At 40.7% G+C, this 14,566-nt stretch overlaps 2 protein-coding genes across 3 annotated transcripts; both read left to right on the top strand.

Annotated features, from left to right (window-relative positions):
* Positions 1 to 231: 231 nt before the first annotated feature.
* On the top strand, positions 232 to 2,989 carry LOC146641391 (cytochrome b-c1 complex subunit 10-like). Its single transcript, XM_085397460.1, has 3 exons — positions 232 to 411; positions 2,193 to 2,324; positions 2,753 to 2,989. The coding sequence occupies exons 1-2, from the start codon at positions 350 to 352 to the stop codon at positions 2,311 to 2,313; spliced, it is 183 nt and encodes a 60-aa protein (XP_085253586.1). The 5' UTR covers positions 232 to 349; the 3' UTR covers positions 2,314 to 2,324; positions 2,753 to 2,989.
* A 211-nt stretch (positions 2,990 to 3,200) lies between these two features.
* Positions 3,201 to 14,448, top strand: mbd3b (methyl-CpG binding domain protein 3b). Of its 2 annotated transcripts, none has more exons than XM_085397459.1 (7): positions 3,201 to 3,341; positions 8,901 to 9,060; positions 10,075 to 10,212; positions 10,444 to 10,534; positions 10,713 to 10,890; positions 11,927 to 12,079; positions 13,332 to 14,448. In XM_085397459.1, exons 1-6 carry the CDS (start codon positions 3,328 to 3,330, stop codon positions 12,072 to 12,074), a joined length of 729 nt encoding a protein of 242 aa, XP_085253585.1. In that variant the 5' UTR covers positions 3,201 to 3,327; the 3' UTR covers positions 12,075 to 12,079; positions 13,332 to 14,448. The 2 variants fall into 2 exon arrangements, with proteins under 2 accessions (XP_085253585.1, XP_085253584.1); XM_085397458.1 differs by lacking the exon at positions 3,201 to 3,341 and adding an exon at positions 7,590 to 7,921.
* The last annotated feature ends 118 nt before the right edge of the window (positions 14,449 to 14,566 follow it).

Below are 14,566 nucleotides of genomic sequence, written 5' to 3' on the forward strand. Positions count from 1 at the left end.
ACATTTAAAAAAAAAAAAAAGGAAAATAAAGGAAACCATTGTAATAAAGGGTTAAATTAATTTGTCCATATTTTCTATTGCCAATATTCGGACAGGGTAAAAACTCACTCGAGCGCCATCAGAATGCAACAAAGGCGCCACGTTAAAGAGCAGATGTGAGCCGTTACTGGAGCTCTGAAGCCAACCTGTTTAAACAGCCCTCTTTTGTAAATGCAGGTCTTTAAAATGGTGGCCTGAAACGACCCTGCACTGCTGCACGCAACCGCGGATGTGGTAGTTATTTTTAAACAGGCAGAAGAAGAGACAGCCCGGGGTCCTTCGCGACAAGAGCAACTACGAGAAGGTCACAATGGTTCAGAAAATATTAAATAAAATCATCGGAGCCAAGTACATAGGTATTGCGAGGACGTGGTAAGTTAAGAGGTGGAGCGGGTTTACGGGGGGTTGGTCCTGCTTTTTTTTTCTTTTTCCTTTGTGTGTCCTGCGTCACCCCTTTTAGCCTAGCTGGCTAGCTGTTTGTTACCATAGAGATGCTTTTTTTTTTTTTTTTTTTTTTTTTTTTTTTTTAATGGCGAACTAAATGGCTGAGTGTTACAGCTGGGTTGGTTTACAGCTCAGTTAGTGATATGGGAGTCAAGGTTTATGTCTGTTATGCTATGATACATCCAGATCCTCCCAGTAAGAACAGAACCGCTCATACTGGCCTGATGGAAAATAGTGTACATGAGAATTATTATTATTATTATATTTTGTTATTTTTGCATCAAATGTAAGGATTTCCCAGTTTTTCATACTCTTAATTAAACCGGAATGTTTACAGTTACTGCTCGTTAACCATTTACAACATTAATATTATCCAGTTTGGATAACTAATAACAGGAAATCCTCACTCATTGTTTAGTAAAACTAGAGTCAAACTGATGTTTGTGTACCTGTATTAGAGGTAAAAGACTGATTATAGGCCATTAAGAGATTGTGTTTTCCAAAATATTGTTAGAAATGGTGTAACACAAGGTTTGGCCAGCAGGGCGGCGCCGCCTCCGTTGTTTCCAGCGTGCTTAGAGCTGCCTGCAGCACCTGCAGCAGAATGGCATTAGTAAGCTGCCAGCCCCCATCATTTTGCCTATTTGATATAATCTTAGTATATTGTATTTTTATTCATATATAAAACTTGGGAATGTTTTACTCCCTAACAAACTGTATCGCTCCAAATCATTAACACCTCTTTTTTTCTGTTAGTAAATCATTCCCTTTTATTCAGACAGGAGTTCCTCTTTCTTTGTCAGTGTGTGAGGTAGTCAGACTCGAACATCATGGAAGGTGGTAGAGAAGCAGACTCAGCAGACATTTCGAGTTTCCAGAGGTGAGCAATTTATTTATAGTGAACTCCATCCTACGTGAAACTTAACAAAACTTCCCCCCAAAGTAACCCAATTAACAAAACTCAAAAGTACATGACTAAAAATGACAAAAAAAACTCCTCACACTTCTAATTAGCACCTTTACACAACTAAACGGCTCTATTTAGGGGAAAAAAAGATTCAGCAAATCCCTTCAGACCTTGAAACAAACAAAAGGAAGCATTTCTATGGTAAAAGAAACCCCTCCTTTTGGTTCAACCTGCTGATGTCATGAGTGGCATCATCAGCACTTTAAAATAAGGAAATGCTAGGTGGGCCTTTCCCCACACCTGACCTACATGAAGACTGAAAAGAAAGGACAAAGTAAGTATGAACAAATGACTTAACCTGTAACATAATAAAACATAAAGAAACATGTAACTGAGTATTTGCCTTAATTTGCAGAATGTGTGTTTTGCCAGCAACAGAATGCTTACACAAACAAACCCGGGATAGTTAGTGCAGCAATGTTACTTTGACAAATAGCAAATAAATACAGAGACAGAATAATGTGCAAAAAAAGTCAGCACATCTGGGACAATTGCTCATCCACTTTGTCACACTGTGCATATCTTTTTGCAAGCAAATTTATTTTTATGGTCATCCAAATAAAAAATAAATAAATAATGATATATATATATAATAGTATCTATAAAAACGGCATCCAGTACAAAATAAATAACAGACTATTACTACCATGTCGTATGGTGACTGAGGGGTGTAATCTAAGCTGGCATTGAGGGTGTGGTTACATTTCTGTCTTATTCAGGAGTCCTGTTTTCTTCCTTCCAGGGTCCCAAACATGGTTGCCTGGGGAACAGTGGGCGGCGTGGCACTCATTCACTTCACAGATTGGCGATTAATCCTAGACTATGTGCCGTACGTTAGAGGGAAGTTCAAGACAGACGAGTAAACTCTTAACATGTGAGTGTGTTACAGGTGTATAAAGGCTGTGCAGATCATTCTGCTCTTCTTTTCCTGTTCACTGAAGTAATATGCAAGAATAAAGGCTCCATGCTTCTGTATGATTAATTTTTGAAAATGACTTAGTTTTTCTTTTTTTATTATTATGAATTATGTGGCAATGTTTGGGTGTACTACAGATATTGTAGATAATATCTTTGATATCCATTCTGTCATTTTTGTACATGTGTTACTGGTTAAAACAGACCCTATTTAATAGTTGCAGACCTTTGGAACCCTCGCCCTATCCCAACCTCTTTATCATGTCAGAAATCCTTCACTTGTTGCATCAGGCAGAAGGTTTCCTAAGAGAAAAACAGGAGTTAGCCATTCAGCCTGACGTGTTCATGTACACTTTTCTAATAAACGGGCCGTGTGTCTGCCTGCAGGACCACAACGTTGGGATGGGCACTTGGGTGGATTCCTTTCACACCTTGAGCTTTTGTGGGATGCCCTGTCTCAACAGTCAGTTACTGAGGGCTTGTTAGGAGTTTGGACTTCAAGATGCACTCTCTTTATAAACTGCTGTTTTTGATTCAGTGTTATTAAATGTGAATAAATGTAATTTACTCCCAGTATGTCTCCTTGTTCTCTAAATGTACAACTATTAAAATGCTTTGTTCAAATTTGTATGGTGAGAAATTTTCGTTTATTTACTTGCATTAAAATCAACTGGATGTTTTTATTTATTTATTTTATTTCATTTAGTAGCTGTCACAGCATGCTTTTCTCGTGCTGTAAAAATAATTTAAAATTGCATATTAATTCAGCCTAACGAGCCCAGCAGCTCAACCAGAAGAGGCCAGTTTGAGCCAGACATTATGCTCTTTTTATCAGGCAGACTGCGAAATTTGCGTGGATAATGTCTTTCATTTCTAACATCGAAGGGGGAGGGGACTGAAAGAAGAGAGGGGAGAAGGGATTTAACATAGCGAGAGGGAGAAAACCAGATAGTGTCTTCAAGATGGATAAAAACGAGTAAGTACACGTAAAGGACAATAAAACCGCGAGCTGTGGGTGTAATTATGACTAGCGTTTGATGCGTTATTCGGAATATGTTCGGAAACTATGTTTGCCATCGATCAGGCAAATCCCACCGTCTAGTCTCCTCGCATTCTGCAAACATCCATGCACCGGCTTGAAGCCAGGCTGTCCGCGTCCCTGGAGCCTCGCAGCATGCTTTAATATCTCTGAGATTCACAGATAATACGGTTTAAGCACGGAGGTAGGACTGCGTCGACACGGTGCTGTTTCGGCGCAGATTTTTAGCCGTGCAAAGTAGAAATAATGTTTCTTTTTCCTGCATTGTTCTTATAGAAACTAAGCGTGACGTGTAGTTGAAATGCTGTGCGGTACATCGGTGACATCTACTTTGTTCATTGATAAAAGCCGGCTCCGAGCCTGAATGACAACGGTCGGCATTGTCGTGGTGAAACGGCTCTCCACTTTCACGCAGTTCACACAGAAACCTGCGCATTTTGGTGAAGAAACCACAAATAAATGTGTTTATTTTGCTGGATTTAATTATTTAGCACCGGTCGTGGTTGTTGTCAGCGCCGCTTCGTGCTTATTGTTTACGGTCTATTTGTAGCTGCAGCCTAATTTATGTTTCCCATAGATTAACGTTGCTCTGGTGTTATGACACTGACGTCAAGCTACGGGGACGTAGAACGCACAACTTCCTGTAAGATCTGTCAAAATAAAAGCGTATACAGGGTCGCTTCAGTTCAAGAATTTGTAGGATTTAGCTGCATAACCCAAACTCTGGTATAACTAAGCACAGCAAGGGGGAGGCAGTCATACTATACTCAATCATAATATTATAATTATATATTTAATCGCATAACTGCATTCACATATTTGATAAAACATTGTTTTAATTCAACATGAACAATCACTCAAAAACTGAAAAACGCTAAGTAGATCTCAATTTATTTATTTATTATTAAACCTTACATTTCAAAGTCAAGAATTTAACTACTCAAATGCATTCAAATAACAATTTTCAGTATTAGCTGTTTTTAATAGAATCAATAGAATATCTTTATTTGTCATTGTCCGGGTGTACGAGAATGTTTGGATCATCTCCCTGAGTAATGCATGCAATTAAGACACATCAATTTCTATAAAGTCTTGATTTATAAAACTAAAAAAAATGAATGTGAATATTTAAATTAGAGGAAAAAGAACAAGAATAAATTAAAACACATGAACGTATCCGTTTTACGGTCTTTGGTGATATCACACACAAGTTTTGGGTTTAAACGTGTGTAAGTTTGTTCTGTTTATATTCAAATATGAATATGAAAATATTCATGTAATAAATAGTTTGAAAAGACTCATTATTCAACTGTTACTCAAATATTTAAGGAAATCTTTAAGATTAAGTGGTTTGTCACCCAAGTTTCAGATTTTAACATTAAAATTTTGAGAGACAACCGAGTATAAAACATTAGGAAAATTAATGTGAATGTGAGAGCCCAAACTTAATACCAGTTCAGATAATTGAACTTCATATGTTCAGCTAAGATATTACAGACAGGCAAAATACAACCTGAAGGCAACTCACTTTGCTATTTAAATGAAATCAATGGTGCCAGCTTTATAGCCTGCACAACAAATCCAAGCATAAACAGCTTATCTGAAACCATATCATGAACCATTATGAATAATAACCATAAACACACAGAACACTCATTTGTAAATAAGCCTGTGAGTTAAAGACAGCCTGGTGAGCTGATGATGACTTCCATTGAAACAAGTATGGTGGTAATCCAGTGTCCTCCTCAGTCATGCCGCCACATTTGATGCAGATGCTCTAAGTTATTATTGAACAAGTATTTAACACAGGCTGGTTGTTACTACAATAAATTGAAATTGTTTAATATTTTCATTACCAAATCATAAGACTTAATTTACTTACAGCAGTAAAAATTTTACCTTTTTGGATGGAAGGTTACTATAAGGCTATTATAGTTAATGAAATCTAACTAAAATAACAAAAAATCCCTCTGGCAGCTAACTTTACTAGAAATAAATGTGTAAAACTAAATACAAATAAAAAATGAGTATAATAACTCTTGCGTGTACTGCCATGTAACTACGTTACAATGCATGTTTTAACACTGACCTCTTCAGGGGTCAGTATAGAGCACGGTTACTTAACATTGTGGACCACATGGATCTCACTTTGATCTTAAGTGGGCCGGACCGGTGAAACTGCCCTTTTCGTCAGTGTAAATAAATGTAACCACTTATTGGAGAAATATGATAATGTAAGAAAAAGAAACGTCTCAGTTTATCCACGTGTTACTTTGTTAAACGTGTTAATCTTTTAGCGTGACTGTGTAAAATTAATGTGTAAAATTACAGGCAGCTCATTAGCCAGAATGTCCTGCAATAACAAAACAGAAAGTTACTATAATTCACAGAAAATGTCCTTTTTTGGACTGATTGTTAAAAAAAGGAAATTTTATGTTTTGAATTATTTATCTATCACTTAATTGCTTGTAGTATGTAGTGATGGGATTTCCGGCTCTTTTTAGAGATCCGGCTCTTTCGGTTCGGCTCACTAAAAAGAGCCGGATCTTTCGGCTCCGAACCGGCTCTTCAGGTTGTTTTGTTGCTTTAATTAATTTATTATTAACAATAATATAAAATTATGCACAAAAGGAATTACTAACGTAAAAACAAGTGGTTTTATTTATATATGTTTATATATAAATATATGCGGTGGCCCCTAGAGACAAAACACGTACAAACTCCAAAACACATTTCTAGCATGAACTGAACTTCCAAAGCAGAGCTACTAGATCACTTAAATTACACAATTGAAAGCATGTGTGTATTGTTTGTGTATTTATACACAGGCACTCATATATATATTCAAATAATTTAAAAAAAAAGTTCATTTACCTGTTATTACCACACACCAAATCCGGTCGTTGGTACTTGCTGGCTTGTATAGCCACAAGATAACAAAGGCTCAACACTGCGCCCAGCATCCTGGAGCACTTCTGTTGTCTTTTGTACGTGTTTTGAGTTTTTATGTGCTTCTGAGTTTTTATATGCTTCTGAGTTTTTACGTGCTTCGGAGTTTGTACGTGTTTTTACGTGTTTTGGAGTTTTTACGTGTTTTGGAGTTTGTACGTGTTTTTACGTGTTTTGGAGTTTGTACATGCTTCAGAGTTCGTACGTGATTTGAAGTTTGTATGTGCTTTGTCTCTAGGGGCCACCGTAAATATACTTTTATTTATTCACTCCACATAAAATGTAATAAATAAATCATATAATACAAAAATCAACTATTCACATTTCAAGTTTTAACTATTTAAATTTTCAGCTTTTTCCTTTCACAAATTTAAAGTGAAAAGAACACAAAACACTGCAAACCACAACACAATTAAATATAAATTATAATATGAAAACTAAAAGAACATGCATATTCTCTGTCATATGGACCTGCATGAATAAACTTTCTCAATCCTTTATCATCTGCAACCGAAAATAGTTGTGGATGATTACTATACCTTTCTAATGTTGTTGTCCCTGCCTCTCTTTCTCTCTCTCTGTTCCTGTGCTACTGAGTGTAACTACCGCCCCTCCCCCCTCTGCCCAGCGTAAAGCACAAGACTCGCGTGCAGAGTGAAGCGGAAAAAAGTGCGAGAGAGAGGCTGAGAGAAAGAAAAAAAAAAAAAAAAAAACCCACGTGACGGCTCGCGATAAGGAGCCGGCTCGCGTCGTTCACGTCAAAGAGCCGGCTCTAAGAGCCATTTCGTTCGCGAACGACCCATCACTAGTAGTATGTATGGCCTCAAGGAGTGCTTCATCAGCAAAAAAAACCCAAACTGCAAATCTTGCATAAAAAAACTTTCAAAAGTCCAAAGATTTATGTCTTCCTGCACATTTTCCAAAGCCGTCAAGTGGGCCGGATTGGAGTCTTTGCTGGGCTGAATCTGGCCCCCGGGCCTTACATTTGACCCTCCAGGTTTAGGAGGATTATTTTCCCCTTTTTAAACATCAGTAATATCTTCCTTTCCCCCGGTCGCTTGCTCTACTTTACCCAAGAATCAGCTCACGCTTCGATAAGGACGTGCTTTTCTACCGAAATCCGAACGCACTAGCTTCCTGTTTGTGTCGCGACGCTTTGACGTATCTGTCCTGTTTTCCTTGCGGATGTAGCCCTCGTGCCCCGGAGAGACAGTCAGGTAGTGATGTGGCTGAGGTCCGCGGCGGAGCGATCTGCGCTACGACAAAGAGCCGAGATGTTCGCGCAGAGATCTACTCCAGAGGACGCGCGTAGTAACATGGTCGAAACAAAAGCGTGAGACGCCATAGGCCTGCCGTCCCAACAACATTATATACAAATATACATCGGCACATTTCCTAAAAGCCACTGTGGTCATCTGGAGTAAGTTTGAGTGGATTTAGAGATTACTCGCGTGGGAAATGGAGAAGAAAAGGTGGGATTGCACTGCTCTCCCCAAAGGCTGGAAAATGGAAGAAGTGACCAGAAAGTCCGGTTTGTCAGCTGGAAAGAGCGATGTCTATTATTTTAGGTACTGCACGAGCTAAGGGCTTGTAACAAAAACAAAACTTAGAAGTTGCACGAGACACCGAGTGTGCGGACGGAAGCGGGGCAGGAGTGTGTTCGGTGTCGATGTAAAGTTTGGGAATGGGAGGGAAGGAGGGGGGCTCTGTTTGCTGCACGACAACAACAAGGCCAGCCGGGCCAAGTCCTCAACAACTGTTGGGACTGCAAGGAGTGTGTGCAGGCTAGCAGCAGCTCCTCATACCTGACAAGGTGTTGAGATAAATAAAGCTCCGTGTAATCTCCGCTAATGACCTTTTATTTCCCAGTGAAGTGAATCAACAAACCTCAGATTTGTTCTCATTTAGCAGAGGAGAAGAGCAAGATGAGGAACAGAGGCAAGAGAGGGGGGAGGCGGGTCGGTTGTATAGTTTGTGGTAGGCTAAATGTACAATCCTACTGGTGTTCACTGTGGTGTGTGATGTTAGATGCATTTGCATGAGTTACTCTAGCACGTATCCACCCACAGTTGTTCCTTTGTTTGGTCATCTCTCAGGCTCAAGATGATGCTGTTGCTGCTCCCAGCAGCAGAGCTCTAATGTTTCCACCCTGAAACATTTGACTAGTTTTAGTTTTGCCATGTTCACATTGTGATCACTGATGGAGGAGGGTGGGGTGTAGTTACACATGTTCAGTATATATTTTCATATGTGCCCATTTTTCCTGAGACGTGTGCAGCTTGTTGGTAGGTGACAGAGCCAAGGTGGAGTCTGCATCCATTTCACAAAGTGCTCATCCGCTCATTTGGATGTCTCCTGCTTCTCTTTGTTGCTGTTGACTTGTTGCATGTTGTCGTCTGTGTGTTACACTTTTCTGTGTCGTCTCTGTTTGTTTTTTGTCTTTCGTGTTTTCAGTCTCGGTGTGACCTTTGTTTTTGCTGAGAGGCAGTGCTAACCTTTTTTTTTTTTTTTTCTTCCCCCGCCTCATCTCTGCGTCTTCCTCGTTAGTCCATCTGGGAAGAAGTTTCGGAGCAAGCCTCAGCTGGCCCGTTACCTTGGTAACCAGATGGACCTCAGCTCTTTTGATTTCCGCACGGGGAAGATGCTGATGAGCAAGCTGAACAAGAATCGCCAGAGACTGCGATACGATAACAACAGCCAGAACAAGGTGACACAGTTGGCCTCGTGAAAATCAGCCGCTTGACCTCAGTGCTAAAGCGGGCTCCAGATTTGTGTTCTATTTACTGTCTGCCCTTTTATCTGCATGCCAGAATCCCGAGTGTGAAGTCTGTGATCTAAGTGGAGGAAGGACGCATGCAGCCACTGCTTTGTAAAGTTAATCTCTTTTGCGGATTATATGTTGCTCGTCTCAATAAACAGATTGGATCAGTAGCTCTAAGGAGTGTACAAGCAAGATTAACAGTGTAGCTGTGTAGACTGAGCTTAAAGCAAGACTCAGAGATGTTTCTGTTAACCTGCATCGATCACTGTGGTAACAGGTTAGCTGTGCGGCCCACACTTTCTGTGGGTCGCACAGCTAACCGCTCCAGATAAGGTGATGGCGAGGAGTTTCTCGAAATATTCTCCTGACAGTTCGGTCTGGAGTGATGCAGAATGAATGCATTATGATCAAACCTGCGGAAAAGTCACATTTTAGTAATGTACCCAACAAAACTGTGCAGTTAGAGTGGACAAACTGTTCAATGATGGTGAGATTACATGATTACATTTTTATGATCTGAGCTAGAGTCTGACGTCCACTGCTCGCAACACAGCTCAGGAAACTGATTAGTGCTTCTTTGGTGGATACAACATGTAAGATTAAATCAGAAATGAGGGATGTGCTGAGTGCAGATACAGATCGGAGAGAATGAGATGAAACATAGTTTGTGGTACAAGTTCAAATTTAATTACAGCTCAGAGAGTAAAATGGTGTTTGCAGGCAAGTCATTCAAGCTATGGGCGACCGTGACGAGCTACATGCGATCACAACCATCAGTTGGAGGTTTTTGGTTCAGCACGCTCTTCTTCATGACTGATTTCCCCCAGCGACCGTTTGCCATCACCAAGCAGCGGCTGACCGGTCTCTGAGCCTATGAAGCAGAGGCTTTAGCTCTCTAGTTGAATGAGACGGATCCTGTTTCTCTTGTCCTTCTCATCCTCTCTTGATATTTTTGTTAAGGGTAAACCTGACCTGAACACATCACTCCCAGTCAGACAGACGGCCTCCATCTTTAAGCAGCCCGTTACCAAGGTTACCAACCATCCCAACAACAAAGTGAAGACGGACCCTCAGAAAGCCGTTGACCAGCCCAGACAGGTGAATAAACTGTTACTGTGACAATAAGCCAGAGAAATCAGGAGGCCTGTAATCTGATACTGTAATTTAAAGGATCAGATAATGAAGAGTGTGTGTAGCTAGGAAACTGGACAGACCAGTATTGCTTGAATACTGGTGGATTGGGGGGGGGGGTTACTGCATTCGTAGGAACAATGTATTTCTGTTGAGAACTGCCTGCAGCTGAAACATTCTTCCTTATTTTGTTCACAGTTATTCTGGGAGAAGAAACTCAGTGGTCTGAATGCTTATGACATTGCAGAGGAGCTGGTGAAAACAATGGAACTGCCTAAAGGCCTGCAAGGTAAAACTTCATCAGCCTCACCAAGCACTTTATGTCCTAAAATGACATTTTGGTATTTCCTCTAAGAGCAGTTTTCGACTGAGCTCAGTAACTGCTAAACTTTGATAAAATATAAATAAACATGGGTGTAGTTAACAGTTTCTGGAAAGTGTTTGGTAACCACATGCTGGTCCCACAGGCGTCGGTCCAGGTTGCACAGATAAAACTCTCCTGTCGGCGATTGCCAGCGCTCTGCACACGAGCGCTGCTCCAATCACCGGGCAGCTGTCCGCCGCTGTGGAGAAGAACCCGGGAGTCTGGCTCAACACTGCGCAGCCACTGTGCAAGGCCTTCATAGTCACTGATGAAGACATCCGGTGGGTTTCTTAAAACAGTCTACACGTGTTTTGGGTTTTCAGAAAAAAAATCTACTCATGTTTACCTGAGCCTGTGATTTTCAGTTCCAGGAAGTAAGACCTCCAGTAGTGGAGTAAAATTGAACTGAATTCAATTTTATTTATACAGCACCAAATGGCAACAACTGTCGCCTCAAAGCACTTTGTATTGTAAGGTAGACCCTACAATAATATATACAGAGAAAACCCAATAATCATATGACCCCCTATGAGCAAGCACTTTGGTAACAGTGGGAAGGAAAAACTCCCTTTTAACAGGAAGAAACCTCCGGCAGAAAAAGGCTCAGGGAGGGGCGGAGCCATCTGCTGCGACCAGTTGGGGTGAGAGAAGGAAGACGGGATTAAAAAACATGCTGTGGAAGAGAGACAGAGATTAATAAAAAGTATGATTCAGTGCAGAGAGGTCTATTAACACATAGTGAGTGAAGAAGAAACACTCAATGCATCATGGGAATCCCCCAGCAGCCTATGCCTACAGCAACATAACTAAGGGAGGATTCAGCGTCACCTGATCCAGCCCTAACTATATGCTTTAGCAAAAAGGAAAGTTTGAAGCCTGTCTGTTTCCTGAATCCAAACTGGAAGCTGGTTCCATAGAAGAGGGAACTGAAAACTGAAGGCTGTTTCCCATTGTACTTTTAAATACTCTAGGAACAACAAGTAAGCCTGCAGTGCGAGAGCGAAGTGCTCTAATGCTGTGATATGGTACTATAAGGTCATTAAGCTAAAGAGAGATGCAACAGGTATCGATTCTTTCTATCCCAAATTTAAATGCATTAGAAAAATGGGGCTATTTGCCAAATGCAAAGTAAGCTTGCCTTTTTTCTGTTATCTCTGATTAGCCCAATTCCAGTATTCTTCTGGTCAGTGTTCCTCAACCCATAGCAAGTGACCAGTGATCTCTGTAAAGACACCATCTGCTCTTTGTTGGTTTAATGGCTGTTATGGCCAGATGTAACTGCCAACTGTAACAGCTTCCTGTTGTGTTTACGTGTAGGAAGCAGGAGGAGCTGGTGTACAGCGTGAGGAAGCGGCTGGAAGAGGCACTCATGGCCGATATGTTGGCCCACGTCGAGGAGGCTGCCAATGAAGGAGAGGCTTTAAAGGAAGAGGGCAATGGCAGTGAAGACATGGAGAGTGTATAGCACAGGTTGGTGGAAACACTGAAATGACAGTTTACTCAAAGATTAGATTTATGTGTTTAAACTCTGTATCACTGTTTATCTGTCCAGGCTTATTTTGTCCAATTGTGTGAATATTGGTTGTAGATAGATACATCACACTTCTCTTTTATAATAAAGGTAGATAACACTAATCTGCAGAATGAAAATAGTTCCTGGATGAATCCGGTCACAACAACTTTTTTGAGTCGTGACATATGCGGTGTACTTTGTGCACCAGACATTTAGTGCTAAGTAGACACAACACTGTTCAAGATGGGGAAGAGAGACGGATCCCCGGGAGGGTCACATCAGGGCAGGTTACCCGTGTAAAAAATCAATCAAATATATCAAATATACGCATTAATGGGGGTGACCCCTGGATGAATAAGTGAGCGCCTGGAAAAAAGCTTGAATTCAGTTACCAGTCTTAGTTGATTTAGTGGATAATGTGAGGAATTTGTATTCATTATTGGATTAGTTCCTACAGTTTGTGTACTCTGCATGTCTGTGTCTGTCATGACTCACCACAGTAAAGTGTTGAGCTCAAATCTGCTGCACACACCTGGTAGTTAAGCAGATAACGGTCAGATCATGCTGTCACCATAAACAAACCATTCTGGAATTCATTTGGATCAGAGACCCTCCAAAGGGTCCATGCCTGGTTGCTTCGGTTCTCACCGGAGTGTTTGCATCTTTACAAAAAAATAAAAGAGGTTTGATTTAAACGGACACAAGTGTGGAAATGTGTTAGCGCCAGCATCTCCAGAACAGGGCAGCTTGCAACAGGACATTCTAGCTCACGGTGTGTCAGCAATAAGTTGAAATCACGTCTGCTTAATATTAATTTTGTCTTTTTAAGGTTATCGGGGGGGCTCGCCGCAACAGTCCCAGTTTCTATTTTAGCCCATTGGGAAAATTAATTACTCACCGCTGTTCTAGGCGGATGAGCAGCATTAAAGCCAGAGGTGGGAAAAACGTGTATAAATGTAATATACTGGGGTTACCTGTCTCTTTTATAGGCCTGTAAGATAAATGTGGGGGAGAAAATCCACAAAAAACGACTGGAACAAAAGCTTTGACGCGTTCTGCAGTTTGTTTTTTTTGTTGCAAACCCAGAACCGTTTCTCAGTGATGATCCAAATCATTCCTGTTCTGTAACTTAGTGCAGTCATTACACTACACTGTATAAAATATCACCTGTGCAGTAAATCGATTTGCTAATATTTTTTTCTTTTGTAGGTTTTTGCAAAGTCCAGATGGGGTCGCTCCACGCCTACATCTACGACCATGAACAGTAGGATTCCCCATTCCAGTCCAGCTCTGAAGAACCTAAACCTAAGCCCGACTTATTCCAGTACGACCTAAAGAGCCCTTTTCCCTTCGCCTGACCCCAGAAACAAGTCTCAAATGCATCCGTTCATCAATAACTCCACTGGATGGACTCCTCGGCCGTATTTTAGAGCCCACGTGATTGTTATTGAGGAAATGAAAATAAATAAATGAAATCAAATGAACTTTCGAATACTAAAATAATAACTTATCTAAATCGTGGCAAATTCAGTGTTCGGTGATAAGTGTGTTTTCTACTAAAAAGCTTTGAATGAGTATGTATTTTTTGTGACAATCACGTCAAATCTGAACAAAACTCGATTTGTTCCGGGCAGATTGGAAGTGAATGTTTTTGTACGTTTGCCATCTCTCTTTCTTGAATTTGTACGATACACTCCTGACGCAGCACACGCACAGCTCGTCCTTACGGTTTAGTTTGTGTCCGTTGGAACGGGCAGAGTCCAGTTTTTGTTGTCATTTTGAGAAAACATCTGCGCCAGCTGCATTGTGCTGAGTCCCGTTCAGTATTGACCAAAGAGGAGGCAGTCGTTCTGAAAGGCGTTTTAGGTTTTTGGCTTTGAGGTGAAAAGAGCGCACGACGGGACTGTGGGCGAGAAATGACGCGAGACCTCTTTCCGTTGTACACTTATTACTGTTTTAACTCTCATCATCGTTATAGGTGCTTACTGATGTTGTGAGACGCTGCTTATTCAAAGCTTTGTTACGATCACGGCTTCAGTTCGTGTATTTTCTTTTTAAAAATAATTCTAATGTGTCAGTGTTACCACACAATACGCTGCCTCCTCTGAAACACACGCACAGAATTGGGTAGAAAGCAAATTAGCTGAATTTTAGACTCACTGTCTTTTCATTGTATCACGCGAGCGGTAATATTTTGTATTTTTTAATCCCCAGTGAATAATGCGTCCCGCTGAAATCATGAAATTCCCTATAAAACATCAGCAGGCTGTTTGCTGAGATGAATTTGATTGTATTGCTTATTAAAATGAGTCAGTATGTCACAAAATGTGCTGAGTGTTTTTTTTTTTTTATGCCTTCAATGATCACCTCTGGACAAATGTTTCACACTCGGCACATCCAATCACTGCATCTCCTCGCAGATTAACAGTTAACTTGCCAGTCCT

Source organism: Rhamphochromis longiceps, linkage group LG23 (assembly GCF_057381845.1).
Source record: "Rhamphochromis longiceps isolate RC_006_pf linkage group LG23, R_longiceps_female_GT1.1, whole genome shotgun sequence".
NCBI lineage: Eukaryota > Metazoa > Chordata > Actinopteri > Cichliformes > Cichlidae > Rhamphochromis > Rhamphochromis longiceps.